At 47.1% G+C, this 27,561-nt stretch overlaps 1 protein-coding gene and 15 non-coding genes across 17 annotated transcripts in view; 1 reads left to right on the plus strand and 15 right to left on the minus strand.

Moving 5' to 3' along the window:
- The first annotated feature begins 5,931 nt into the window (after window positions 1-5,931).
- The window catches only part of DNAJC5B (DnaJ heat shock protein family (Hsp40) member C5 beta), a 32,588-nt gene continuing 10,958 nt past the window's right edge, over window positions 5,932-27,561 (plus strand). Inside the window, exons 1-3 of one of the 2 annotated variants that reach the window (XM_040588963.1) lie at window positions 5,932-6,103; window positions 8,616-8,778; window positions 25,323-25,536. In XM_040588963.1, the coding sequence (XP_040444897.1) occupies window positions 8,672-8,778; window positions 25,323-25,536 (321 nt within the window). In that variant the 5' untranslated portion in view covers window positions 5,932-6,103; window positions 8,616-8,671. The remainder of the gene's footprint in view (window positions 6,104-8,615; window positions 8,779-25,322; window positions 25,537-27,561) is intronic. The other variant, XM_040588964.1, reaches the window with a different exon arrangement.
- TRNAA-AGC lies at window positions 11,059-11,131 on the minus strand. The gene has a single exon. It is a non-coding gene; the product is annotated as a tRNA-Ala (tRNA).
- On the minus strand, window positions 11,549-11,637 carry TRNAY-GUA. The gene is given in 2 exon segments: window positions 11,549-11,584; window positions 11,601-11,637. It is a non-coding gene; the product is annotated as a tRNA-Tyr (tRNA).
- TRNAA-AGC lies at window positions 12,312-12,384 on the minus strand. The gene has a single exon. It is a non-coding gene; the product is annotated as a tRNA-Ala (tRNA).
- On the minus strand, window positions 12,822-12,910 carry TRNAY-GUA. Its single transcript is given in 2 exon segments — window positions 12,822-12,857; window positions 12,874-12,910. It is a non-coding gene; the product is annotated as a tRNA-Tyr (tRNA).
- Window positions 14,263-14,335, minus strand: TRNAA-AGC. The gene has a single exon. It is a non-coding gene; the product is annotated as a tRNA-Ala (tRNA).
- On the minus strand, window positions 14,878-14,966 carry TRNAY-GUA. The gene is given in 2 exon segments: window positions 14,878-14,913; window positions 14,930-14,966. It is a non-coding gene; the product is annotated as a tRNA-Tyr (tRNA).
- Window positions 15,641-15,713, minus strand: TRNAA-AGC. Its single transcript has one exon. It is a non-coding gene; the product is annotated as a tRNA-Ala (tRNA).
- On the minus strand, window positions 16,151-16,239 carry TRNAY-GUA. Its single transcript is given in 2 exon segments — window positions 16,151-16,186; window positions 16,203-16,239. It is a non-coding gene; the product is annotated as a tRNA-Tyr (tRNA).
- On the minus strand, window positions 17,592-17,664 carry TRNAA-AGC. Its single transcript has one exon. It is a non-coding gene; the product is annotated as a tRNA-Ala (tRNA).
- Window positions 18,207-18,295, minus strand: TRNAY-GUA. The gene is given in 2 exon segments: window positions 18,207-18,242; window positions 18,259-18,295. It is a non-coding gene; the product is annotated as a tRNA-Tyr (tRNA).
- On the minus strand, window positions 18,970-19,042 carry TRNAA-AGC. The gene has a single exon. It is a non-coding gene; the product is annotated as a tRNA-Ala (tRNA).
- Window positions 19,480-19,568, minus strand: TRNAY-GUA. The gene is given in 2 exon segments: window positions 19,480-19,515; window positions 19,532-19,568. It is a non-coding gene; the product is annotated as a tRNA-Tyr (tRNA).
- TRNAA-AGC lies at window positions 20,243-20,315 on the minus strand. Its single transcript has one exon. It is a non-coding gene; the product is annotated as a tRNA-Ala (tRNA).
- TRNAY-GUA lies at window positions 20,753-20,841 on the minus strand. Its single transcript is given in 2 exon segments — window positions 20,753-20,788; window positions 20,805-20,841. It is a non-coding gene; the product is annotated as a tRNA-Tyr (tRNA).
- TRNAA-AGC lies at window positions 22,194-22,266 on the minus strand. Its single transcript has one exon. It is a non-coding gene; the product is annotated as a tRNA-Ala (tRNA).

Here is a 27,561-nt window from a genome sequence, read left to right on the forward strand (position 1 = left end):
TGATTTTTAACTTGATCACTGAACAGACATTCCTTTCTCGATCTAGATAAGATAGTTACTCATCAGCACTTTACAAGAGTTTACCTTCTCAGCCATCAATTAAGTGAGCATTTCTATGGCAGGGTAATAAATCCTACATGAGGATTAATGAAGCTTTGAAAAGAAATGGCTACTGGCTGCCATCTCCCCTGCTGCATGCTCTCCCTCGTGGGAGCTATATAGGTGAGGAGCCAGCTTGTGGGAATTTGGGAGAGAATAGTTGGGGGGTAGGTGCAGAATGGAAATGAGGACTATGTTGGGGGTTTTAGGAAAGAGCCTGCTTAGACAAAGACTGCAGGAGATACCAAAGGGTGGTTGTTTAATGTGAAGGAGGAACCAGTGGAGAGAACTGTTAGGTACTGGAGAAAGCTTGTACCTGCTGGGGAGGACTGAAAGCAGCTGTTGATTCCCAAGGAGCAAGTACCGAGAAGATGTGGTACTGCTGTTTCCTAATCTGTTTCTAGTAAAATAACCTGAGAAATAGGTCAAAGCACTTACTATACTATTCAAGCTAATATTCCTCATTCTTAGCTGTAGCTGATTAGGCTGTGCTCAAAGAAATAACCCTGCTAGCAGAACTGTGAGTTTCTTAACTTACAATAAGAAGTGGTAGAATACAGTCTTAAAGTGCTACAGCTGTTTGCAAAATAAATTACCAAGGCACTACCTAAATAAGGGATTAGGAGACTCTTTCTTCACTTTTACTTGAAGTCCTAGATAACTCACTTCTAACTTGTCAAAGCTGTATAAACTAAGGACTTCCTATTCTTTGCTTTTCAGAAAGAAACTGAAATTAAAGCCAGAGAGATTATTATGATTTACATCATACTTATGGCTACCTCCATGACCCACTTTATATTAGGGACAATAGAAGAACTTTCTTGTAAACCACAGATGAAAATAAGTTTTCCAGTGTTCCACTGACTATCTCATTTAAAAAGTTAAGTATAGTACTATTGCTGAAAAAAAATAATTAAGTCTCTAATTTAATTCTGAGGGAAAAAATGTTTATATCATGTCACTTAAGCAGTCCACCAAACCTTTGAATTGGTTTTACTGGAATGACCTAGGAAGGTAAAGTTCTGGATTGCTTCTCTGTGTCAAACTGACCATGTAAATGCATGAGCAACTTGGATATGCAGCTGACTGTTCATTTAAGGTTCATACTTCCTGAGTTTGCTACTTTTTTCCAATACTGCAGTTGTTGAAAGATATTAAAAACTCAACATATATTTAAATTGAGATATTCTATGTGAATAGTAACAGAAGGTCACAATATGTTCAGAGAATTCAAATATATGAATGTTCTCTTATGAATACTTCTTGTATAGATGGAGTTGCAGATGGGTTACCAGATGGAATACCTTCCTTCCAATATAGTTATATGTATTTAAAAACGGATGCAATGCAATCATATTATTTAAATCAATTCTGTTATTACTTTTGAAGCCATAATGACAGTAGCTATTCTGTAACAGAGAAATGTGGCAAAAGGAATGTAATTTCTTGCCGCAGAATTGTTGGGCTTGTGTGAGATCTAAAAAGGCTCACGCTGAAGAAAGGACCTTAAACCAATACTCTTTTCTTTAGAAGACTGAGTATCTCACAGGTGGCATGCAGTATAGTTCAGACAGGGCACTAGATATCCAGGAGCATGTGAAGCAGAACTGGCTAAAAAGAAATTACAAGAACAATATTTTGGGACATAGCTGCCTCAGAAGTACTCTTCCCTTCTTAACAAAAATCAGTCCCTGTGCCAGAGCCAGGGGTCCAGCATATCTTAGCAGCAGCATCCTCTTCCACTTGCTTAGTCTTTTGCCCTTTGATTAGCTTGCTCAGCTGGGTGTTATGAATGTTGACATCACCATAGCACGTTAAAAAATTAAACAAAAGGTAGATCCTGCCCAAAGAGTGAAAAAACAGCACACACTGCCGCTGTATACACTCTTTATTGTTGTACATACTCTCTCATTTCGTCAGTCTACTGCACTTTACTCATATCCTCATGTTTTACTTGGGTTGGGTCATCTTTTTCAGACTGCCATTCATGTGCCTGTGAAAAGTCATCAGCTAGCAAGAGCTCTTGTTTCAGTCTGCTCAGCTGCCTTCTTTCTCTGGTCACTTCTGGTCAGTCACCAATATAAATTCCAACATCCTCACTAATGTTCTTGCCACCTGTTTGGCAGAACAAGGCACAGTAATTAGTGATAATAGTAATCACACTAGGAAAGTTTTGGTGAAAGGAAACAGGGCCACTTAGAGCTGGTTGCCCAGGGCCATGTCCAGGCGGCTTTTGAAGACTCGAGGATGGAGACTCTACCACATCCCTGGGCAACTGATGCCACCGCTCAGTCACCCTCACAGTGAAAAAGTGTTCCCTGATGTTCAGGGGGAACAACCTGTGTTTCAGTTTGTGTCAGTCGCCTCTGGTCCTGCACTGGAGACTGGCTCCATCCTCTTCATTCCCTCCCTTCAGGAATTTATATATATAGATAAGATCTGAGCCTTCTCATCTCCAGTTCTCTCAGCCTTTCCTCATCAGCCCTTTAATCACCTTCCTAACCCTTTGTTGGACTCTCTCCAGTATGCCCATCTCTCCTGTGTACTGAGAAGCCCAGAAATGGACACAGCATTCCAGGTGCGGCCTCACCAGTGCTGAGCAGAGGGGCAGGGTCACCTCCCTCCACCTGCCGGCTTTACTAAAGCATGTCAGCAAGATAATTTATTTCAGTCCACAAATTCCTCTGAGTAAAATCAGAGATTTTCTTTCCTTGTCACTATAGGAAGATAGAGTCAGAAGCCGTAGGTTCTCCATGAAGGTCAGGAGTGCTCTATCTGACCACTTGTGTCTCCTACATGCTTTGATGATGTCATTATTAACTCTGCCAGCTTCAACAAACTAAGAAAGCAATTCAGCTTTTAAAAATTGTCTTTCCTTGCCTTGGAAGCTAGAAATTCACACCATGGTTGAGCAATGATGCCAGTCCTTTCATGCATGTCTGTCTTTCAGCTCCAGGCTCTTAGTTCCTGAACTTGCTATGAGCCAGGAAAAGGAGGGAGTGGTAGGAGTAAGAACTGGAGTGACTCAGAGTTCTTCAACCCTTAGCTCTGGTTGTGTGTAACTGGAGGCTTCTGAAGCAGCCCCAGACCTCCTGCTCTGTCTGGCCCATATTTCAAATCTTTTACAGGCTGATACGCAACTTTGCATTTCCAGACATGTTCTGATTTGTCTGTTTTGAAATGTATGCAACATATAAATGAAATGTAAAGTGTAAGTAAGACTTTTTAGATATAAGTTCCTTTGGGACTAGGACTGTCTTTTCGTTTTGCATCTGGCACAGTGGTGTTGTGGTGCACTATCAGTTGTTATGATACGAAAAATAAAAATCAATTAGAAGAGTGAACAGGTATTAAATGCTATGTTTTATTCTTCTAAGTTACGTAGCTCATCTGATGAAAGAGTTATGACAATTTATTAAAGTCTGAGTCTTTGAAAGATTTATTAGAATGTGCTTAGGATATAGAATCCTCAAAGGAAAAAACTAGGTTTGCAGAGAGTGTGCTCCTTCAAACAAAACAAGAGTGCTTGTAAGAAGCAGCGCAGGTTACAGAGCAGCGTTGGCTCAGCACAGCAGAGGGAGCTGTATTCACACAGAAATGCAAGGCTAGGTCTGCGACGGGATTGCAGAACAGTGCTGCTTTCTAGGTAACAGGATGTATACCCGTACAGAGGATTCGGGCAAACCCAAAGTGATTTTATTTTCTTCCTTTTATATTTTTTCCCTTTAATTTCTTCTAACCATTAAAAAGTGTATTTTTGTTTTGGTTTGCTTTGCGAGAATGGTAAAGGCATTTCAAAAACTGAGATCAAGCAAGTTGATTGAATAATCTGGTTTACTGTGTTCATACAACGTAATAGAATTAGCTGTACCTACCCTCTTGTTAATGTCCTGGGAAAGGTATTTTGACTTCTCATAACTATGAAAAACACATTTTGGGTTGAAATGTGGCTTGCCTTGTCCCCATCCAAAGCTGAAATTTAAGGGAATGTTTGAAATTAAAGAATATACCTAAGAACAAGAGAAATGTTAGAATCACATACTTCACCTTAAAAAAGCATCCACCTAACAAATTTTTATATCAGCTGTCACACTGTTGCTTCCTTTTTCATAAATACTTGTTTTATATGATTGTAATTAGTTACACTTTTTTAAAAAAAAAATAATGCTGATTTTTAATTCCAATCTTGCAGTAGAATCCAAGAACAAACTCACTGACTCTTGCCAAAGCGGACTTTACTGGGTTACGGAACTCCGTGAATCCATTTGCAGGACTACATAAAGCTTTACTGGTGTCCATGGCAAGATTTGGGTAGTGGGGCATTGTAGGGAGGCTTCTGTGGGAGGGTGTCAGGGACTGGGTACAGCTGGCTCCACCACAGACCCACCGCAGGACACAGATAAACCCATCAGCCAAGCTGGTAGCACCTCTGGGGAAACACACTTAATGGCACTGCATGGCAGTGAGGAAAGGGAAAAGTATGAGAAACAGCCCTGTGAATGCCTAGGTCAGAGAAGAAGGAGGAGAAGTAGGAGGTGCTTCAGGCACTGGAGCAGAGATTCCCTTGCAGCCTGTGGTAAGGACCATGGTGGAGCAGGTATTTCCATTCAGTGTGGGGAAAGGGCCATGGTGGAGCAGGTATTTTGCTGCATCCCATCCACCCCATGCCAGAGAAGGTGGATATTTCCTAAAGGAGCTGTGGTCCATGGAGAGGAGCCCACGCAGGAGGCAGGAGCCGGTTCTCCTGACAGGAAATGTGGCCTGTGGAGGATTCCCACAGGAGCAGTTTGTAAAGGACTACAGCCTGTGGGAAGGACCCATGCTGGAGCAGGAGAAAAGTGTGAGGAGGAGGGAGCAGCAGGGAGGAGCTGTTGTGATCTCACCACAACCCACCATTCCCAATCCACCCTGTGCCACTCAGGGGTGAGGGGTAGACAAGCTGGAAATGAAGGAACGAATCTGAGTCTGGAAACAGGGTGATAAGGGGAAGGTGTTGGTTTAGGTTTTGTCTTTGTTTCTCACCATCCAAATCTATTTTAATTTGCAATAAATTAAGTCAGTTTTCTCCATATTGAGTCTGGTTTGCCCATGACAGTAATTCATAAGTGATCTGCCTATATTTATCTTGACCTATGAGTTTTTCATCTTACTTTCTTGCCCTGTTCTGTTGAGGAGGGGAAGTGAGAGTGGCTGGCTAGGGGTCTGGCAGCCAGCCAAGGTCAATTTACTACAAAAACATGTATTTTGGAATTGGATGATCTGGGAAGTGAACTTTTTGAGTTCAAAGGATGAACTATTTTGTTCTAGGGATGACATATGAAGAGCAATTGGTTTTTTAAGTCTCTGGCATTTACAGTTTTTTCTTTTCCAAATGGAAAAGAATGGCTCTCCAGACTTTTTCATGGTATAAGTTAGAGGAGAAGCTCCATCAGAATAAAAGAAGACACCCTACATCTTCTATTTTGATATAAAAGTTTACAAGAACTCAAGAGTCCTAAAAGGACTTCTTCAGTTAATCTTGTTCTGGAAGAGACTACATAGTAAACCTAATCCATGGCTGGTCTCAGAGAAGTGAACTTTAGAGCAAGACTGTTGCCTCTTTGAACAAATGTAATGTATTTGTGGGAGAAAAAAGACAAACTCAAGATCCCATCAAGAGTAAAGCACAGAAGAACAACTAACTAAATACTAAATACATAATCGTCCCATATTTTTTGGTGTCATTAACTCTCGGATATATCAGCCTTTAGGCTTATGAATATTTTATTTGCTCTTTCATAGATCTTCCTGAGAGATAACCAATTGGATACTGGACAAACAAACAAAAGGAGTAATCAGACTCCACTGACCTGTTTAACCTTGACTGAGAAGGATGAAAAGCAGCAGCCACTTTCTGTGGCTTCTTTCCTTTTGGATTATATCGGCATAAAAACATCAAGACATTGAACTGATAATGTTGTGAGTTTATACATGCCAGGCTGTGGTCCATCACTTTTTGAAGCAGGTATGTTATTGGAATTACCTTGCCCTATTTTTCAGCACAAAGCAAAATGAATTATGGGTATTGTAGAAAAAAAGGCATATTATTACAACCTCTGAATAAGGTAGTTAAACCTGGATAGTATAAAATTTGTGCAGAAACAGATGAAGTTAACTGAGGTTCCATCCTCTTAGGAGATGTGGAATTGTTATCAGAATTCAGATTGTCTTTTAATATGTTTTATTGTCATTCAAGGAAGGAAACTATTTTCTTGACTCTGTTCTACTGGAACAAAAATATGTAGATTGAAGATAGGATTCTAATGTAATTTCAGCCATCAGCAATGTATCTAGTACTCAAATTGTAACTCTTATATCTTCCTTAATAAAGAGAACATAACTTTTTCTACAAAAGTGTCATCTCATTGTACTTTTTCTATTTTATAGGACTGCTTTAAATAAGTGAGAAATAATTTTAAATCCTTAGACCTTCAAGGTGATTAATCACTAGAAGACTGAATAGGCTAATGAGTTAAAATTTCCATATCTGACTAGGTTATTAGCATTATTTTATAAGAAAGTAAAATTTACATGACTTTTTAGTTCTTCAGAATAAAAGCCATCGTAACTTTAATTTTGTTTTATGCTTCAGGGTTGCCATGTATCTTATCAGCATTATGTAATGGAATTTTAAAATAATGCTGTGTAACTGTGAGTTCACACGGTTGCCTACCATTATCTTGTACATTAACAGGCTTGATGTGCCTAGCATGATGCTGGTGTGATCGGGATAGATCCCAGGATTACGTTAAATGTGCTCTGGACATACCATTGTTAACAAGTAGCATTGTAACTACTGTAGGTGGTAAAGTAATATCTAGATGCTTATATATAATCTAATTCTTAATTGTTAATTTAGAAACAAAAGTTTAGTCCATTTAGTTGATGGTTTGTGTACAGCACTTAAAAATACAAAGGAATTTCTTTTTCAGGAGATCACAAAACCCTAAATTGTGTGTTAGCTTATTAGAAAAAGAAAACATTAAAGTAAATATGAATAAATTTAGGTCTTTTAGTAAATCAGATACTATGTCCCAGAATTACTCAGTGGATTGTATTTCTGTGTGTACTTACATGGTATTCGTTTTTCTTTTTGGTACTGAACAGAGCTGAAGAACTTCAAAGTTTTACGTGGCTGGTTCTGAACCAAAATGTGGCCTAGTAAATAATATATGAATAATGGCAAGATATCATTTCTAACTCAGCAGAGTGGGTAGTCTTATCTAACAGAACAACTTCTCAGAAATTTTTTTTATGGCTGGGCTTTCAGCTCACTTTTAGGCTTTTGCTGTGGTCACTTCTCAGCATTTGGAGAAGGGTATAACATAGAAATAAGGAGGCTATGGTGAGAGATTTGTTGCGGCAAGTCTGCCATCAAAGAGCTACAGCTTTATCTTATGAATGATAGGTATCCATGTCTGGTGTTTTAAATTATGGTTTATATGAGTTTCTTCATGTCATTGCCTAGCATAGCTAGGTCTGGTTTAAAAATGTTTGGTTCTTCAAATCCAGAAAGATGAACTATGAACTGTGAAAAGCGGAGAATCACTTGTTTGTCTGCCTTGCTTCTGTGATGAAGGAAGGAATAAACGATAGATCTGAAGAGGACTAAATCTGTCAGCCTGTGTTTAGCCTTTATTTGCACCATACTGTAAGGGCATTTTGTTAAACTTATCGGAAGCTCATGAATTCAGCCAAAAGTCTTGTATATCAAGTAAGATGGGACCTTGACTGATGTCAGTATTTCCCACATAAGTTTGCAATAAACAATTACTTTTATAATACTGAGGTCAATTCTTGCTATCTGACCTTTTGCCCACATCCAGATTCATTCTATATGAGTTGAGAATGCAGTCATCCTGAGCACACTGTAGAGGTAATACAGAGAAAGTGCTTGGTCAGCTGTCCTCTGAGCATGTACCTCTGTCTGCTGGCAATATAAAGAGCCTAGTTTGACTAAGCTTCAAATTTAATCACTCAACTTAGGCACCTAAAAATGATTAGGCTGAATCTGAGACCTTGTGTTGAGAAAGCAGTAACTCACCACTGTGTTGTATTAGGTTATACAAAGAGGTAAAAAGCTCTTATCCCACTGCAAGAAGCCAATACAAATGGTACAATTACAAATGGTAGAATTATTCTTCCAAGACTTAGAAAAAGTAGATGCAAACAAACACAAATAAAACTAGGTGGAAATACTATGTGCAAGCATTAATGCTGCAGGAAATTTAGGCGTTCATTGCAGTGAGAGCAACATTAAGTCTTTAATATGAATGGTGATACCTAACACAAGAAGTTCTGTTTTATGGTTTTTGCTTTTCCATTTTCTCAAATAATTATAAAAAATCTTAAGGGACAGAGGATAATTTAGAGAAAATTTTATTCTAGTTTCACTTTCATGTATTTTTAACCTTTCACTACCTGATTAAAATCTAATAAAACAAACAATAACAAATACTATCCATATATACTTGCAGTCCCTGCAATTTTAAATTCTGTTCTACATTACCAGCTTTGGTAATGCACTGCTAACATGGCTGAACAAAGGCAACGTGCTTTGTCAACATCAGGGGAAGCATTATATGAAATCCTGGCTCTGGAGAAAGGAGCAACACGTGATGAGATTAAGAAGTCCTACAGGTATGTAAAATGTGTTTTGCAGCATGTCTAAAAATGCTTGTGTGTCTGGCATGATTATGGTGGTAAAACCTTTTGAGTTACCTGCATTGTAACATTCATTGTTACAGGGTTTTTTTGTGCCATGAGCCTGAAAAGAATCTGAGATGATGCACTGTGAATCTACTGATTTCATCCCACAAGCAATCTCTGTGCCTCATATAAAATGTTTTATTCTAGCTGAATGAGAGGTTAAACTGTTAGGATAAAATAGCACAGACTATGCTTGTGAAGTGCAGTCTTCAAATACTGCACCCAGTTCTTGTGTTAACATTTTTTCCTGAAGTATGTTGAAAAGTAAAGTCAATGCAGAAAAGTGCTATAATAACAATTCATAAACTAGAGAAAGAGACATAAGGAGTTTGATCAGTTTTTCTTGTCATAAAGAAGATGACAGATTATTTTATTATAGTGTGTAATATATTTGACAAGGAAAAATGCTAGGTGTGACACTGTTCCTCACTTTATGAAGGTAGGCATAAAAAAACCCAATACTTGGAATCCAAAAGCAATTTGAGCTGAAAAAAAGGTACATGGTTTTAACAGTGACCATAACCAACCACTGAAACATAATGGCACAGGAAATGGGAGGTTGTCTATTGAAAAAGAAGAGAGGACTTTAAGATAATTTTTACTTAAATGCAAGTTTATGGTGTAAAGTATTTTATTGTTGAAATGTAACGAGACCTAGAAGTAAGACTAGAAGATTTTATGGTTCATTTTGCTTTTAAGTCTGTTCTGCTGCTATTGAAAGAGAAAGAACTTTAAATGTCATGAGTGAAACAGATGTTCTTGACATCAAACCATGCCAGACATGTACTTGCAGGTTTAATGAATATGGTAAAATTTTTATTGCAGCATCATTCTGAGTGTTGGTGGTCACACTGTATTACCAGCTGTATTGCTTTTTGTATCAAATGTAAGAATATTTTTGAACTGAAAAAGTGATTATGAAGTAGATCTACTTGTATCATTGTTTAGCTTAAACTTTGCTGGGACTCTGTCCTCTGTGTTTTTGAGGAAATTGCATCTCTCTCACCTTCTGTTCCTAAAGGCATATATGCTATGGAGGCAGAAGTAGTGGATGTTCAAACTCTTCACACACTGAAAGGAAAACTGTTGACATCTCATGGTTCTGTTGTCTTTAAAATTATAACACTGGGGGATAAACTTACTACAGTATCAAATTCAGTCATGACTTGTACCTTCTCTGTCCTTGTAGTATAGACTGGCTGCAGAAACAATCTTCAGTATCAAACCTCATGTTTTCCTGTTGCTTTTACATTTCATTTTCTCGAAAAGAGGCCTAATTTAATCCTCAAAGGAAAAAGTTGCCATGGAAGAATGTAGAATGGAATTAATTTTATCTAATGCTAAACATTAATATGGATGATTTACAGAGTGATCTATGGTAAAACAGACAGTGGTGCTTTATCCATCTTTATTAGTAATTACAGAAAAAAAAGGCTATTTCTGACTAAATGGAAATGTCAGAGGGATTCAATTTTAATGGAGTAGCTGTAAATATTTGCAAGATAAAATGATGAGTCAGGCTCATAGATTTGCTTTAATTATCTTTTAATTTATGCTAATCCAAAAATCTGCTGCTGAACTGGTATTCTGCAGTACAAGGTATAAAAGCAGTGATACTTGATTCTCAGTTTCCTGCCGCTATTAATTAAGTCAGTATTAATCATACTACCAGAGCCCAGGGCAAAATTTTCTTTTTAATAAACATGACAGAAATACCTTTCTGTGCTTTTATTTGGAGTTTGGCAAAATCAAATTTATCAAGGACTAAACCCAACAGGCTTCTAATCAGCAGAATTTCGAAAGAGACCTGTTTATCTCCATTACTATATAAAAGTGATATTTAGAAATATTTTTCGTGTACTAACTTAAGCTTTTCAGTCTGACAGTGAAGTAATATGCAGAGACACCAAATTTCTTATGTTTTCTTCAGAAGTTTGAAGACATCCAGTTTGATAGAGTATTTACACAAAAATAATTACGTTGATACCTCTTTGACCAAGAAGACATTGGAGATTGAGAATTTGATTGACAATGTGTGCAGTACTCTCAATGCCATTTAATGTTTATCAAACAAAAAATTATAATCATTTAAATATACCTATGATGATGGACTGTGCAACTCCTGATACAGCCCAGGACGATATATCCTGTGAACATGCTATGATATTCCCAAAGCCCCTAGAAGACAGAGGCCGTCAGAAAAGGTAGCGTTGGAGAATGCGGGCATCGATCCCGCTGCCTCTCGCATGCTAAGCGAGCGCTCTACCACTTGAGCTAATTCCCCAGCCCATGGCCTCTGACTGAGGTCCTCTCCCCTCCCAGGCACCCACCCGTGGCCCGGGCTGCCCCGCAGCCAAAGGCTGGGCCTGCCGCTGGCCTCACTCTCACACCACCACCAACGCACCCGCTCTTTGCCTTGCCGGAGGTGACCCCTGAAAAACACAGCGCCTCAGGACCACCATCCCCTGGCCCAGGCTTCACCGCAGGCCCCACCGGTGGCAAGAGCTCCAGCCTGGGCACACCTTCAAGGGCAGCCACCCCAACCATCCCCTGGGCCAGGCTTCACCGCAGGCAGCCTTGGCTGGTCGTCTGCCCCACCGGTGGCAAGAGCTCCAGCCTGGGCACACCTTCAAGAGCAGCCGCCCGGGCAGGGCCAAGAGAGAGAGGTGCCACAGGGTCTGGGCCAGAGCCAAAAGGGCACTCCTTCGAGCCGGAGTCGAACCAGCGACCTAAGGATGGCCGTGCAAGGGAGCCTACAGTCCTCCGCTCTACCAGCTGAGCTATCGAAGGAAGCATGGGGCCCTGCCCAGAACCTCTGCCCATCACACACCCATCCACAACTTCCCCATCCACAGCGCAATGTGATGCCTCTATTCCAACATCCTACTTCATCAACAACCTCAGCTCCAGCATCATGCTACCTTGCTCCAACCTTTAGTACCTGAAATCGTGCAACCCCCAAACCAGAAAATCTCCGCAAGCTCCTTGGGCGTCATCTTCTGCAGCTCTTCCCTTGATTCAGAGTCACTGCCCAGTCCTCTGGTCAAGCACCAGACAAATGGGCAACCATTCAGCTGCTACTCTGTAACATTCTCCTAGCAGCTGGAAGGTCATGCATAAGCCCGTTGATCCTCTTTCTCCAAGCTGAACATGCCCACTTTCCTCAGCCCATCCGCACATATAAACCCCTCCACTCCCAGAGCTGTTTGGTGGCCCTGCACTGAGCTTGCTCCATTTCTTTGATGTCTCAGCTCCACGGGGGAGCTCAAAGCTGGACATAGTACTGCAGATGACTTTTGACAACAGTCAAAGAGGGAGAAGATCACGTCTTCTCTTAAACTGCCAGTCCCACTCCTGATATAGCCCAGGGTGGCATCCTCCTCTGTAAAGCCTGGGCACACCATGATCTCCCCACAGCCCCCAGAAAAGGTCCCTGTTGTCCAGGTAAGGAGAATGAAAAGCGTTGGAGAATGCGGGCATCGATCCCGCTGCCTCTCGCATGCTAAGCGAGCGCTCTACCACTTGAGCTAATTCCCCAGCCCATGGCCTCTGACTGAGGTCCTCTCCCCTCCCAGGCACCCACCCGTGGCCCGGGCTGCCCCGCACCCAAAGCCTGGGCCTGCCGCTGGCCTCACTCTCACACCACCAACAACGCACCCACTCTTTGCCTTGCCGGAGGTGACCCCTGAAAAACACAGCGCCTCAGGACCACCATCCCCTGGCCCAGACTTCACCGCAGGCAGCCTTGGCTGGTCCTCTGCCTCACCGGTGGCAAGAGCTCCAGCCTGGGCACACCATCAAGGGCAGCCACCCCAACCATCCCCTGGCCCAGGCTTCACCTCAGGCAGCCTTGGCTGGTCGTCTGCCCCACCGGTGGCAAGAGCTCCAGCCTGGGCACACCTTCAAGGGCAGCCGCCCGGGCAGGGCCAAGAGAGAGAGGTGCCACAGGGTCTGGGCCAGAGCCAAAAGGGCACTCCTTCGAGCCGGAGTCGAACCAGCGACCTAAGGATGGCCGTGCAAGGGAGCCTACAGTCCTCCGCTCTACCAGCTGAGCTATCGAAGGAAGCATGGGGCCTTCACACCTCACACACTCATCACAGCCTCATAAAGACGTTCACTTCTCACACCACTCCCGCATACACGCATGACTCTCCTCACAGCAGGAAAAAAGAACCACTTGCCTTAGAGCACATTGCCCGCAGCCTCTCACGCCCGTGGCACCAGTCCAGGGCAGACACAGCCATGGCAGCTCACTCCAAGCCAGTGTCCAGAACAGAAGGCACTAGCATCCTGGTGAGGCAGGCACAACTCCATGGCAGCAAGTCACTGCATAGGCCAGCGTGGTGACCATGCCCAGTGAGCGCCAGGCAGGTCCAGGCTGCCAAGACAGGCTTGAGGACAGGACAGAACACCTGTCTGCATGTCAGCGTCTGGATCAAGCCTTGCTGTGGCTGGACATCTCCGTGGCTCTGGCCATGGCTCAGCTAGTGACCAGGACTCCTACTGCATTGCTCGAAAAGAGAGTGAAGGCCCACGGCTGAAAGCTAATAGAGCTCCTGGACCCCATGCGTGAAGTTGAATGCCCCACGTGAGGATGCTCAGGGCCATTCAGGCCTGTTAGGAAACTCAGGGCCCACACGAGACGTAATGGCAGCCATGCAAGGGAGCCAGCATTCCACTGCTCGACCAGCAGAGCTACTGATGGACCGCCAGGGCCCTCTCCCAGCTCTGCCTCCCTGACAGAGTTCTCAAAGAAATCAGCTTGAATGAGGTCCAAGGGCATCTCTACACAAACCTCCCCATCCAAGCACCCCAATCCCAGGGAATGCAGCAGCTTGCTGAAGGCTTCAGCCAGTCAGCCCATGCCAGTCTCCAAGCATGGAGACTGCACAGCCCCGCGGGCACCCTTCGTCTCCTGCCTGGCTGTCCTGAGGGAAGAATCAACTGAACCTGTCCCGCTTCTGTTCTGGCCTGTTGTTTCTCAGTCCTCCACCAATCATCACAGTAAAAGACCTTAACCATCGAACCAGTGAAAGGTGCTGCCCATCTCCCCCCAAACCCTCTCTCCTCCAGGCTCTGGACAAGCCCGCATTCACTGGCACCTCCTCACAGGGCAAACGCGCCTGCTCCCAAGTGTCCCAGTGGCCTTGTTCTGAGGTCGCTGCTCTTGGTCAATGTCTGTCTCCTACAGAGAGGCCCAAAGCTGGGCACGCTATTCTAGATGCCGTCAGCCATGTTTCAAGTAAAAGCAGAGACTGTGTCCCTCGATCCAGACACTGTGCTGCCCTTGGTGCAGCCCTGGATTGCTCTCCTCTTCTGTGCAGCTCAGGTGCAAGGTGAGCTCCCCACAGCCCATGGAGGACCCGGGACCCAAGCCAAGGTCCCTGTTGTCCAGGTTAGGAGAATGAAAAGCGTTGGAGAATGCGGGCATCGATCCCGCTGCCTCTCGCATGCTAAGCGAGCGCTCTACCACTTGAGCTAATTCCCCAGCCCATGGCCTCTGACTGAGGTCCTCTCCCCTCCCAGGCACCCACCCGTGGCCCGGGCTGCCCCGCACCCAAAGCCTGGGCCTGCCGCTGGCCTCACTCTCACACCACCACCAACGCACCCGCTCTTTGCCTTGCCGGAGGTGACCCCTGAAAAACACAGCGCCTCAGGACCACCATCCCCTGGCCCAGACTTCACCGCAGGCAGCCTTGGCTGGTCCTCTGCCTCACCGGTGGCAAGAGCTCCAGCCTGGGCACACCTTCAAGGGCAGCCACCCCAACCATCCCCTGGCCCAGGCTTCACCTCAGGCAGCCTTGGCTGGTCGTCTGCCCCACCGGTGGCAAGAGCTCCAGCCTGGGCACACCATCAAGGGCAGCCACCCCAACCATCCCCTGGCCCAGGCTTCACCTCAGGCAGCCTTGGCTGGTCGTCTGCCCCACCGGTGGCAAGAGCTCCAGCCTGGGCACACCATCAAGGGCAGCCGCCCGGGCAGGGCCAAGAGAGAGAGGTGCCACAGGATCTGGGCCAGAGCCAAAAGGGCACTCCTTCGAGCCGGAGTCGAACCAGCGACCTAAGGATGGCCGTGCAAGGGAGCCTACAGTCCTCCGCTCTACCAGCTGAGCTATCGAAGGAAGCATGGGGCCCTGCCCAGAACCTCTGCCCATCACACACCCATCCACAACTTCCCCATCCACAGCGCAATGTGATGCCTCTATTCCAACATCCTACTTCATCAACAACCTCAGCTCCAGCATCATGCTACCTTGCTCCAACCTTTAGTACCTGAAATCGTGCAACCCCCAAACCAGAAAATCTCCGCAAGCTCCTTGGGCGTCATCTTCTGCAGCTCTTCCCTTGATTCAGAGTCACTGCCCAGTCCTCTGGTCAAGCACCAGACAAATGGGCAACCATTCAGCTGCTACTCTGTAACATTCTCCTAGCAGCTGGAAGGTCATGCATAAGCCCGTTGATCCTCTTTCTCCAAGCTGAACATGCCCACTTTCCTCAGCCCATCCGCACATATAAACCCCTCCACTCCCAGAGCTGTTTGGTGGCCCTGCACTGAGCTTGCTCCATTTCTTTGATGTCTCAGCTCCACGGGGGAGCTCAAAGCTGGACATAGTACTGCAGATGACTTTTGACAACAGTCAAAGAGGGAGAAGATCACGTCTTCTCTTAAACTGCCAGTCCCACTCCTGATATAGCCCAGGGTGGCATCCTCCTCTGTAAAGCCTGGGCACACCATGATCTCCCCACAGCCCCCAGAAAAGGTCCCTGTTGTCCAGGTAAGGAGAATGAAAAGCGTTGGAGAATGCGGGCATCGATCCCGCTGCCTCTCGCATGCTAAGCGAGCGCTCTACCACTTGAGCTAATTCCCCAGCCCATGGCCTCTGACTGAGGTCCTCTCCCCTCCCAGGCACCCACCCGTGGCCCGGGCTGCCCCGCACCCAAAGCCTGGGCCTGCCGCTGGCCTCACTCTCACACCACCAACAATGCACCCGCTCTTTGCCTTGCCGGAGGTGACCCCTGAAAAACACAGCGCCTCAGGACCACCATCCCCTGGGCCAGGCTTCACCGCAGGCAGCCTTGGCTGGTCCTCTGCCTCACCGGTGGCAAGAGCTCCAGCCTGGGCACACCATCAAGGGCAGCCACCCCAACCATCCCCTGACCCAGGCTTCACCGCAGGCAGCCTTGGCTGGTCGTCTGCCCCACCGGTGGCAAGAGCTCCAGCCTGGGCACACCATCAAGGGCAGCCGCCCGGGCAGGGCCAAGAGATAGAGGTGCCACAGGGTCTGGGCCAGAGCCAAAAGGGCACTCCTTCGAGCCGGAGTCGAACCAGCGACCTAAGGATGGCCGTGCAAGGGAGCCTACAGTCCTCCGCTCTACCAGCTGAGCTATCGAAGGAAGCATGGGGCCTTCACACCTCACACACTCATCACAGCCTCATAAAGACGTTCACTTCTCACACCACTCCCGCATACACGCATGACTCTCCTCACAGCAGGAAAAAAGAACCACTTGCCTTAGAGCACATTGCCCGCAGCCTCTCACGCCCGTGGCACCAGTCCAGGGCAGACACAGCCATGGCAGCTCACTCCAAGCCAGTGTCCAGAACAGAAGGCACTAGCATCCTGGTGAGGCAGGCACAACTCCATGGCAGCAAGTCACTGCATAGGCCAGCGTGGTGACCATGCCCAGTGAGCGCCAGGCAGGTCCAGGCTGCCAAGACAGGCTTGAGGACAGGACAGAACACCTGTCTGCATGTCAGCGTCTGGATCAAGCCTTGCTGTGGCTGGACATCTCCGTGGCTCTGGCCATGGCTCAGCTAGTGACCAGGACTCCTACTGCATTGCTCGAAAAGAGAGTGAAGGCCCACGGCTGAAAGCTAATAGAGCTCCTGGACCCCATGCGTGAAGTTGAATGCCCCACGTGAGGATGCTCAGGGCCATTCAGGCCTGTTAGGAAACTCAGGGCCCACACGAGACGTAATGGCAGCCATGCAAGGGAGCCAGCATTCCACTGCTCGACCAGCAGAGCTACTGATGGACCGCCAGGGCCCTCTCCCAGCTCTGCCTCCCTGACAGAGTTCTCAAAGAAATCAGCTTGAATGAGGCCCAAGGGCATCTCTACACAAACCTCCCCATCCAAGCACCCCAATCCCAGGGAATGCAGCAGCTTGCTGAAGGCTTCAGCCAGTCAGCCCATGCCAGTCTCCAAGCATGGAGACTGCACAGCCCCGCGGGCACCCTTCGTCTCCTGCCTGGCTGTCCTGAGGGAAGAATCAACTGAACCTGTCCCGCTTCTGTTCTGGCCTGTTGTTTCTCAGTCCTCCACCAATCATCACAGTAAAAGACCTTAACCATCGAACCAGTGAAAGGTGCTGCCCATCTCCCCCCAAACCCTCTCTCCTCCAGGCTCTGGACAAGCCCGCATTCACTGGCACCTCCTCACAGGGCAAACGCGCCTGCTCCCAAGTGTCCCAGTGGCCTTGTTCTGAGGTCGCTGCTCTTGGTCAATGTCTGTCTCCTACAGAGAGGCCCAAAGCTGGGCACGCTATTCTAGATGCCGTCAGCCATGTTTCAAGTAAAAGCAGAGACTGTGTCCCTCGATCCAGACACTGTGCTGCCCTTGGTGCAGCCCTGGATTGCTCTCCTCTTCTGTGCAGCTCAGGTGCAAGGTGAGCTCCCCACAGCCCATGGAGGACCCGGGACCCAAGCCAAGGTCCCTGTTGTCCAGGTTAGGAGAATGAAAAGCGTTGGAGAATGCGGGCATCGATCCCGCTGCCTCTCGCATGCTAAGCGAGCGCTCTACCACTTGAGCTAATTCCCCAGCCCATGGCCTCTGACTGAGGTCCTCTCCCCTCCCAGGCACCCACCCGTGGCCCGGGCTGCCCCGCACCCAAAGCCTGGGCCTGCCGCTGGCCTCACTCTCACACCACCAACAACGCACCCGCTCTTTGCCTTGCCGGAGGTGACCCCTGAAAAACACAGCGCCTCAGGACCACCATCCCCTGGCCCAGACTTCACCGCAGGCAGCCTTGGCTGGTCCTCTGCCTCACCGGTGGCAAGAGCTCCAGCCTGGGCACACCTTCAAGGGCAGCCACCCCAACCATCCCCTGGCCCAGGCTTCACCTCAGGCAGCCTTGGCTGGTCCTCTGCCTCACCGGTGGCAAGAGCTCCAGCCTGGGCACACCTTCAAGGGCAGCCACCCCAACCATCCCCTGGCCCAGGCTTCACCGCAGGCAGCCTTGGCTGGTCGTCTGCCCCACCGGTGGCAAGAGCTCCAGCCTGGGCACACCTTCAAGGGCAGCCGCCCGGGCAGGGCCAAGAGAGAGAGGTGCCACAGGGTCTGGGCCAGAGCCAAAAGGGCACTCCTTCGAGCCGGAGTCGAACCAGCGACCTAAGGATGGCCGTGCAAGGGAGCCTACAGTCCTCCGCTCTACCAGCTGAGCTATCGAAGGAAGCATGGGGCCCTGCCCAGTACCTCTGCCCATCACACACCCATCCACAACTTCCTCATCCACAGCGCAATGTGATGCCTCTATTCCAACATCCTACTTCATCAACAACCTCAGCTCCAGCATCACGCTACCTTGCTCCAACCTTTAGTACCTGAAATCGTGCAAACCCCAAACCAGAAAATCTCCACAAGCTCCTTGGGCGTCATCTTCTGCAGCTCTTCCCTTGATTCAGAGTCACAGCCCAGTCCTCTGGTCAAGCACCAGACAAATGGGCAACCATTCAGCTGCTACTCTGTAACATTCTCCTAGCAGCTGGAAGGTCATGCATAAGCCCGTTGATCCTCTTTCTCCAAGCTGAACATGCCCACTTTCCTCAGCCCATCCGCACATATAAACCCCTCCATTCCCAGAGCTGTTTGGTGGCCCTGCACTGAGCTTGCTCCATTTCTTTGATGTCTCAGCTCCACGGGGGAGCTCAAAGCTGGACATAGTACTGCAGATGACTTTTGACAACAGTCAAAGAGGGAGAAGATCACGTCTTCTCTTAAACTGCCAGTCCCACTCCTGATATAGCCCAGGGTGGCATCCTCCTCTGTAAAGCCTGGGCACACCATGATCTCCCCACAGCCCCCAGAAAAGGTCCCTGTTGTCCAGGTAAGGAGAATGAAAAGCGTTGGAGAATGCGGGCATCGATCCCGCTGCCTCTCGCATGCTAAGCGAGCGCTCTACCACTTGAGCTAATTCCCCAGCCCATGGCCTCTGACTGAGGTCCTCTCCCCTCCCAGGCACCCACCCGTGGCCCGGGCTGCCCCGCACCCAAAGCCTGGGCCTGCCGCTGGCCTCACTCTCACACCACCAACAACGCACCCGCTCTTTGCCTTGCCGGAGGTGACCCCTGAAAAACACAGCGCCTCAGGACCACCATCCCCTGGCCCAGACTTCACCGCAGGCAGCCTTGGCTGGTCCTCTGCCTCACCGGTGGCAAGAGCTCCAGCCTGGGCACACCTTCAAGGGCAGCCACCCCAACCATCCCCTGGCCCAGGCTTCACCTCAGGCAGCCTTGGCTGGTCGTCTGCCCCACCGGTGGCAAGAGCTCCAGCCTGGGCACACCATCAAGGGCAGCCGCCCGGGCAGGGCCAAGAGAGAGAGGTGCCACAGGGTCTGGGCCAGAGCCAAAAGGGCACTCCTTCGAGCCGGAGTCGAACCAGCGACCTAAGGATGGCCGTGCAAGGGAGCCTACAGTCCTCCGCTCTACCAGCTGAGCTATCGAAGGAAGCATGGGGCCCTGCCCAGAACCTCTGCCCATCACACACCCATCCACAACTTCCCCATCCACAGCGCAATGTGATGCCTCTATTCCAACATCCTACTTCATCAACAACCTCAGCTCCAGCATCATGCTACCTTGCTCCAACCTTTAGTACCTGAAATCGTGCAACCCCCAAACCAGAAAATCTCCGCAAGCTCCTTGGGCGTCATCTTCTGCAGCTCTTCCCTTGATTCAGAGTCACTGCCCAGTCCTCTGGTCAAGCACCAGACAAATGGGCAACCATTCAGCTGCTACTCTGTAACATTCTCCTAGCAGCTGGAAGGTCATGCATAAGCCCGTTGATCCTCTTTCTCCAAGCTGAACATGCCCACTTTCCTCAGCCCATCCGCACATATAAACCCCTCCACTCCCAGAGCTGTTTGGTGGCCCTGCACTGAGCTTGCTCCATTTCTTTGATGTCTCAGCTCCACGGGGGAGCTCAAAGCTGGACATAGTACTGCAGATGACTTTTGACAACAGTCAAAGAGGGAGAAGATCACGTCTTCTCTTAAACTGCCAGTCCCACTCCTGATATAGCCCAGGGTGGCATCCTCCTCTGTAAAGCCTGGGCACACCATGATCTCCCCACAGCCCCCAGAAAAGGTCCCTGTTGTCCAGGTAAGGAGAATGAAAAGCGTTGGAGAATGCGGGCATCGATCCCGCTGCCTCTCGCATGCTAAGCGAGCGCTCTACCACTTGAGCTAATTCCCCAGCCCATGGCCTCTGACTGAGGTCCTCTCCCCTCCCAGGCACCCACCCGTGGCCCGGGCTGCCCCGCACCCAAAGCCTGGGCCTGCCGCTGGCCTCACTCTCACACCACCACCAACGCACCCGCTCTTTGCCTTGCCGGAGGTGACCCCTGAAAAACACAGCGCCTCAGGACCACCATCCCCTGGCCCAGACTTCACCGCAGGCAGCCTTGGCTGGTCCTCTGCCTCACCGGTGGCAAGAGCTCCAGCCTGGGCACACCATCAAGGGCAGCCACCCCAACCATCCCCTGGCCCAGGCTTCACCTCAGGCAGCCTTGGCTGGTCGTCTGCCCCACCGGTGGCAAGAGCTCCAGCCTGGGCACACCTTCAAGGGCAGCCACCCGGGCAGGGCCAAGAGAGAGAGGTGCCACAGGGTCTGGGCCAGAGCCAAAAGGGCACTCCTTCGAGCCGGAGTCGAACCAGCGACCTAAGGATGGCCGTGCAAGGGAGCCTACAGTCCTCCGCTCTACCAGCTGAGCTATCGAAGGAAGCATGGGGCCTTCACACCTCACACACTCATCACAGCCTCATAAAGACGTTCACTTCTCACACCACTCCCGCATACACGCATGACTCTCCTCACAGCAGGAAAAAAGAACCACTTGCCTTAGAGCACATTGCCCGCAGCCTCTCACGCCCGTGGCACCAGTCCAGGGCAGACACAGCCATGGCAGCTCACTCCAAGCCAGTGTCCAGAACAGAAGGCACTAGCATCCTGGTGAGGCAGGCACAACTCCATGGCAGCAAGTCACTGCATAGGCCAGCGTGGTGACCATGCCCAGTGAGTGCCAGGCAGGTCCAGGCTGCCAAGACAGGCTTGAGGACAGGACAGAACACCTGTCTGCATGTCAGCGTCTGGATCAAGCCTTGCTGTGGCTGGACATCTCCGTGGCTCTGGCCATGGCTCAGCTAGTGACCAGGACTCCTACTGCATTGCTCGAAAAGAGAGTGAAGGCCCACGGCTGAAAGCTAATAGAGCTCCTGGACCCCATGCGTGAAGTTGAATGCCCCACGTGAGGATGCTCAGGGCCATTCAGGCCTGTTAGGAAACTCAGGGCCCACACGAGACGTAATGGCAGCCATGCAAGGGAGCCAGCATTCCACTGCTCGACCAGCAGAGCTACTGATGGACCGCCAGGGCCCTCTCCCAGCTCTGCCTCCCTGACAGAGTTCTCAAAGAAATCAGCTTGAATGAGGTCCAAGGGCATCTCTACACAAACCTCCCCATCCAAGCACCCCAATCCCAGGGAATGCAGCAGCTTGCTGAAGGCTTCAGCCAGTCAGCCCATGCCAGTCTCCAAGCATGGAGACTGCACAGCCCCGCGGGCACCCTTCGTCTCCTGCCTGGCTGTCCTGAGGGAAGAATCAACTGAACCTGTCCCGCTTCTGTTCTGGCCTGTTGTTTCTCAGTCCTCCACCAATCATCACAGTAAAAGACCTTAACCATCGAACCAGTGAAAGGTGCTGCCCATCTCCCCCCAAACCCTCTCTCCTCCAGGCTCTGGACAAGCCCGCATTCACTGGCACCTCCTCACAGGGCAAACGCGCCTGCTCCCAAGTGTCCCAGTGGCCTTGTTCTGAGGTCGCTGCTCTTGGTCAATGTCTGTCTCCTACAGAGAGGCCCAAAGCTGGGCACGCTATTCTAGATGCCGTCAGCCATGTTTCAAGTAAAAGCAGAGACTGTGTCCCTCGATCCAGACACTGTGCTGCCCTTGGTGCAGCCCTGGATTGCTCTCCTCTTCTGTGCAGCTCAGGTGCAAGGTGAGCTCCCCACAGCCCATGGAGGACCCGGGACCCAAGCCAAGGTCCCTGTTGTCCAGGTCAGGAGAATGAAAAGCGTTGGAGAATGCGGGCATCGATCCCGCTGCCTCTCGCATGCTAAGCAAGCGCTCTACCACTTGAGCTAATTCCCCAGCCCATGGCCTCTGACTGAGGTCCTCTCCCCTCCCAGGCACCCACCCGTGGCCCGGGCTGCCCCGCACCCAAAGCCTGGGCCTGCCGCTGGCCTCACTCTCACACCACCAACAACGCACCCGCTCTTTGCCTTGCCGGAGGTGACCCCTGAAAAACACAGCGCCTCAGGACCACCATCCCCTGGCCCAGGCTTCACCGCAGGCAGCCTTGGCTGGTCCTCTGCCTCACCGGTGGCAAGAGCTCCAGCCTGGGCACACCTTCAAGGGCAGCCGCCCGGGCAGGGCCAAGAGATAGAGGTGCCACAGGGTCTGGGCCAGAGCCAAAAGGGCATGGCATGTCTCTATCTGGCACTTCTCATTAGTCCATAGCATATATGTGTTTCACTGCATACTATGTACTTTCTTCCTTTCAGAATGTTGATCAGTCCACATAGATGTACTTTTGTCATACCCACTTCTGCAGCACAGTCTGTCCTGATCTCGGCTTTCACCCTAAACCTCCCGCTGACAGAGATTCTGACCATATTTTTTGACTTCATTTCCATGAATGCCCGATCCATTTTGTATGATAGCTGTTTCTCTGCTTTTTGTCACTTTTGTCTCCCAAACATGTTACATAGCTTGCTGCTGGTAAGGGCTTCAGAGTTCCATTGTCCCAAGGTGTTGAAGAATTCCATGCATCATGAAAAATTTTTTATGGACATAAATCCTTCTGTATGTTATGGGAAGTACTCAAGAATCTCCTATATTCATTTCAGTGTCCATTTTTTGGCTTTTTCCTTTTTCTCTACTCATACTGAACCACAATTATCACAATACAGGGAGTGTCAGTTTTCCAGGGACCCACAGGGAAGCTTCCATGTAGCTGATACCTCATGTTATGTCACATAATTCTTCTCCTTACCTTTTTTGTTTCTTTGATTAGGCCTAATGGAGTCATTTTTCTCACTCAAATGAATTGTACTATTACTATATACATCTGTTTCCCATTACTAAATCATCTCCCATTAATATATGTCACCTTCATGCGCAGGAAGGTTTTTTGTTAATGTAGTGTTTTTTGTGAAGACAGTTTTCCCAAAATCAATATAAGAACATATCTCATCTTTGGTTAGCTGTACTTCTTGAAATTAATTCTGTTAGTATTCTAAAACAATAGTAAGTGAAGTGAGTGTGCAACTGATGTTTTTGACCTATTTGAAACTACATTGTGTTCAACTTCTTATTTTTTCTGAGATTGTTTGGGATATGGAAAGGGCAGAAGATATTTTCAGGTCTGTGGGAAGAGAAAGAAAGGCTGGGAATAGATTGTCCAATATTTGCATCCACACATGGTTTTTGAATGTAATACCTCTCTCATTCTTTAGAATTCTAATCACTGGGGTTTTTTTCAGCTAAGAAAAGGGATAGATTGCATAAGCTACTGAAATACTTGGATGGCATATAATGTCATTAGTCATGTAAGATTCTAGCTTGTTTTTCCAGTTCTCCTATTTCATCTTTTATTATGTCTAAGGTGCCACATATTAAATATGACTGAAAATTTATATTTAAGGTACTACATGCACAGTATATTAAATATGACTGAATGTGAACCCCTTTATGCTATTAGAGCCATGTTTAAAAAGTTATTTATGATTTGTGAGAAGATGACTTGAGTTCAGCATACAGAACTGAAGAAATCGTTGGCAGAGGTTGTTCCCAGGCCCATAACAGTCTTGATATTTGCAGAATGTCTCTAAGGCAGGAACTGTCATCAGGAGCAAGACAGTTATATTTTACTGGGGGAATAACCTGTACTGGGCCTTTAGCAGAAAGTCAAGCAGCACTCCACTCTGAGGATACGTTTGGTAAAGGTAGTGTGGGCACACTGCCTTTGCACCACAAATAATATTTTTGAACATAACGTTCATGGCTAGCTCCTGAAACGCTCAGAGAGAATATTTACAAACAACATAGCTTGACTGAGGTGAGAATCACAGTATTTAATACAATACTAAATCATTTTTTATGCCACTAGATGTCAGCAGTAGTCATTAAATAAATGTCTTGGGAAAATAATTGTCAGCTCTTCAAAAGGAGTGGTGATTTTTCAAATGATACATTTCTGTCTATGCTTGTTTGGCAAGTGCATGTGACCTCACACTGCCAATGCCTCAACTGGTTGGAAACAAACTCTTTCTTGAGTTGTTCTTCCCCAATGCTGTCCGTGAGCCAACAGTACCACAGTGTTCCTTTCAAGCTGCACCTGTCCTTGGATATTGTAGTGCTGAGTACAGCCAGGGAAAAAGGCAGTACTGGGCCCTCTCCTAGCAAAGGCTTCCCACCAGCATAAACAGCCCAAGCCAGCTGACAATCAGTTTCCACTGCTTCAAGGACTGTCTTGGAAGTGTGACTGTCGGGAATTAGGCCCACAGACAGTTGAAACTGCAACTAACTCACTATGCTTTTCCACCTTGTGCTTCAGGAGGATGTTTCTTTTCTATTGCAGCTCCTGTGTTTTCTACTATCAGTGTCTGAGTTTTTGCAAACACAGACACTGTTTACAAAATTTTAATATAGCAGCTATTGATAGGCAATTGAATATGGGATTTCCTTTGCTATAAAGAAGATAATGTTGATGGGATAAGCAGTGTGATAATTGTGTTTTCAAACAACCTTTAAAAAATCTTTATCTTTGTTGAGACCTGCTAAATGATGCAAATCAGTTGGCAATCATAATGCAACAAATGCCTGTGATTTATTATCATGCTGCAATCTGTGCTTTCAGCATATGTCACTGTCTCCTTTAACATGGAGGCTGACTAGGTATCAATACGCAAAGTAGATGCTCAGTGTAACAGGAACACCTCTTTTACCAAAACTTTCAAGTTCAGTCACTTTGTATTGTTTTTCTTCCACTGAGTACAGCAGAGCTGAAAAAAAGAAGGCTGAACACAGTGATCAGAATTATTACCTCTGTCAAAATATTTTGTAATATTTTGTAAGTGTCCATATACATGCACACATACAGATGACCTATTTTTCTTCTGTTTTTTTTTTTTTTCATGTTTAAGAAAACTGGCTCTGAAATACCATCCCGACAAGAATCCAGACAATCCAGAGGCTGCGGAAAAATTTAAAGAGATCAACAATGCTCATGCAACTCTGACTGATCTGTCCAAGCGAAACATATATGACAAGTATGGATCATTAGGGCTTTATGTGGCAGAACAGTTTGGTGAGGAAAATGTTAACACGTACTTCATGCTCTCAAGCTGGTGGGCAAAGGTAAGCCTTATTTTCTGTTGGAAATCAAATGTTACAATGCACACAGACAATTACATACACAAGGAACTCCCTGAAAAACACGGTCTCTCTACAGGCTTAACAAATCGTAGGATTTGAACCTAAACCACTACTAAAAGCTTATTTAAAAACCAACATTATCTGGAAAATTGACAGTGGCGGAATGTAACATAAGCTCAGAATAGTGGTAATATAGAATGTTTTCTTTTTGACTTGGTAAACAGTTAAATAGAACACATGTTTTGTAACACTTTCAGACATTAATTAAATTAGAATCTAGTGCTCCAGGTTAATTTTTACTTTCTTTTCAGTAATGACTAAATAAAAATGACTCATTATTCAAAAACAAGAAGTCCCACTTATGTGACAAGCAGTTAATAAGTGTATTACAGTACAAACTTAGCTGTGTTCTTTGCTATGTACAGAACACAAAGTAAGTGATAATAATACCTAACTCTCTGTGATTATGGTGTCATATACGTGCCCTGGTGAAGGGATGAGAGAAAGGAAGTGGAAGAAAAGATGAGAAGGGTGGAGTGGAGGAAGAGTAGTAAAGGAAGACAATGAGACATCAAAAACTGGCATATTGCTCAGGGAAAAACACATCATGGGCTGTTCTAGTCATAAAGGAGCTGTGTTCGTGTGCTCTCTTATGTCACTGGCATCCTCTGATGTTTGCATATGTCAAATTTGAGTGTTTCTGCAAATATTGAAATGTTACAGAAATGTAACAAACCAACAGAATTGTAAATGTGCAAAATCTATGCTGTCCTCACCCATTTCCAGAAACAGAAGTATGGGAAAGCAAGGACTCTGCTGGAATACACAGGAAAATGATCTGTACTGTGTGAAGCAAGCACACTGTGACAGCTTTGATCTGAGAACTGTGGAACATGGATTCCTGTGTTCAGCATGTATCAGGCCGGTGCTTCACTGCCCTGCAGTCCCCCTTCAAATGGGGAAGTCACTTGGGCACTTTGTGGGTCTGAGAAACCATAATTGTTTCAGGATGAGGTGGAAGCTGCTTAAAATGTGGAGCAGTGAAATAAACTAATGAATAAAATACTGGTGCTTCAACTACACTTGCAAAGGCACAGTTGCACACTCAGAAGCAGGCTGGAGGCTGCCTGCTTGCAGCTGCTGTAGCTGACTCCTGCTGCAGGCTGGACTCCCCACCACATCCACTGTCTTCTCCTACTGGATCATTCCATTTTTTCTTTGGTGTCCACCCTCTTCTTCAGCCACTTTGTCACAGTTCAGGTGCGGGGAAGCATTGCCTTACAGCTCAGAGAGCAGCAGTACTGACTCCTTTAACAGTCTTGGAAAACAAGGGGGTTTTAACTGTTTGCTGCTTTTTTAGCTTTTATTTCCTCTCCTGCTTACTGATCTTTAATGGAGATTTTCTGGAGTATAAAATCCTCTGTGGTTAGAAAATCAGGAACAGAAATAACCACTGTGGCTTTGACTCATAAGAGCAGTGGAGAGCACAGACAGAAGTTACTTAAATTCCTAACAGCTAAAGGAGGAATGTGTGGATTGTTTCAAGGGACCTGTATCCCAGAGGTGAGATGAGGTATGTTGAATATCCCAGCAAAGGTAATCACTGCTTCCTGGTTTTTAAGAATTCTGTACAAAAAAAAACCAAAACCAAAATACGCATATAGACTTATTTGAGGATTGTCACAGGCAGTCTCCCTATCCCTCCCCAATCCAAAATCTTGCCACCTCTAAAGCATTAATAGGACATCAAGTGGTTTGCTGAGCCACCAAGTTGCAAGCTGAGCTCACTATTCCCCGTCTCTTTTTAACTCATGCACAAATACTGGGTCAGGCTCAGATTTTTACATTGTCCATCATAATACTATTTGAATCTGAGGCATCAAAGTCTGAGGCAGATGACCTCTGGACCCCTAATTTCCTTCATTCTGGTAGAAGATGGTAGGGACCACAGCTCTCATTCGTTTTTTTCCCCTTCAACTACAAACATTCCTGGTAAATCCTTTTCCC

Source organism: Falco naumanni, chromosome 3 (genome assembly GCF_017639655.2).
Source record: "Falco naumanni isolate bFalNau1 chromosome 3, bFalNau1.pat, whole genome shotgun sequence".
NCBI classification, from domain to species: domain Eukaryota; kingdom Metazoa; phylum Chordata; class Aves; order Falconiformes; family Falconidae; genus Falco; species Falco naumanni.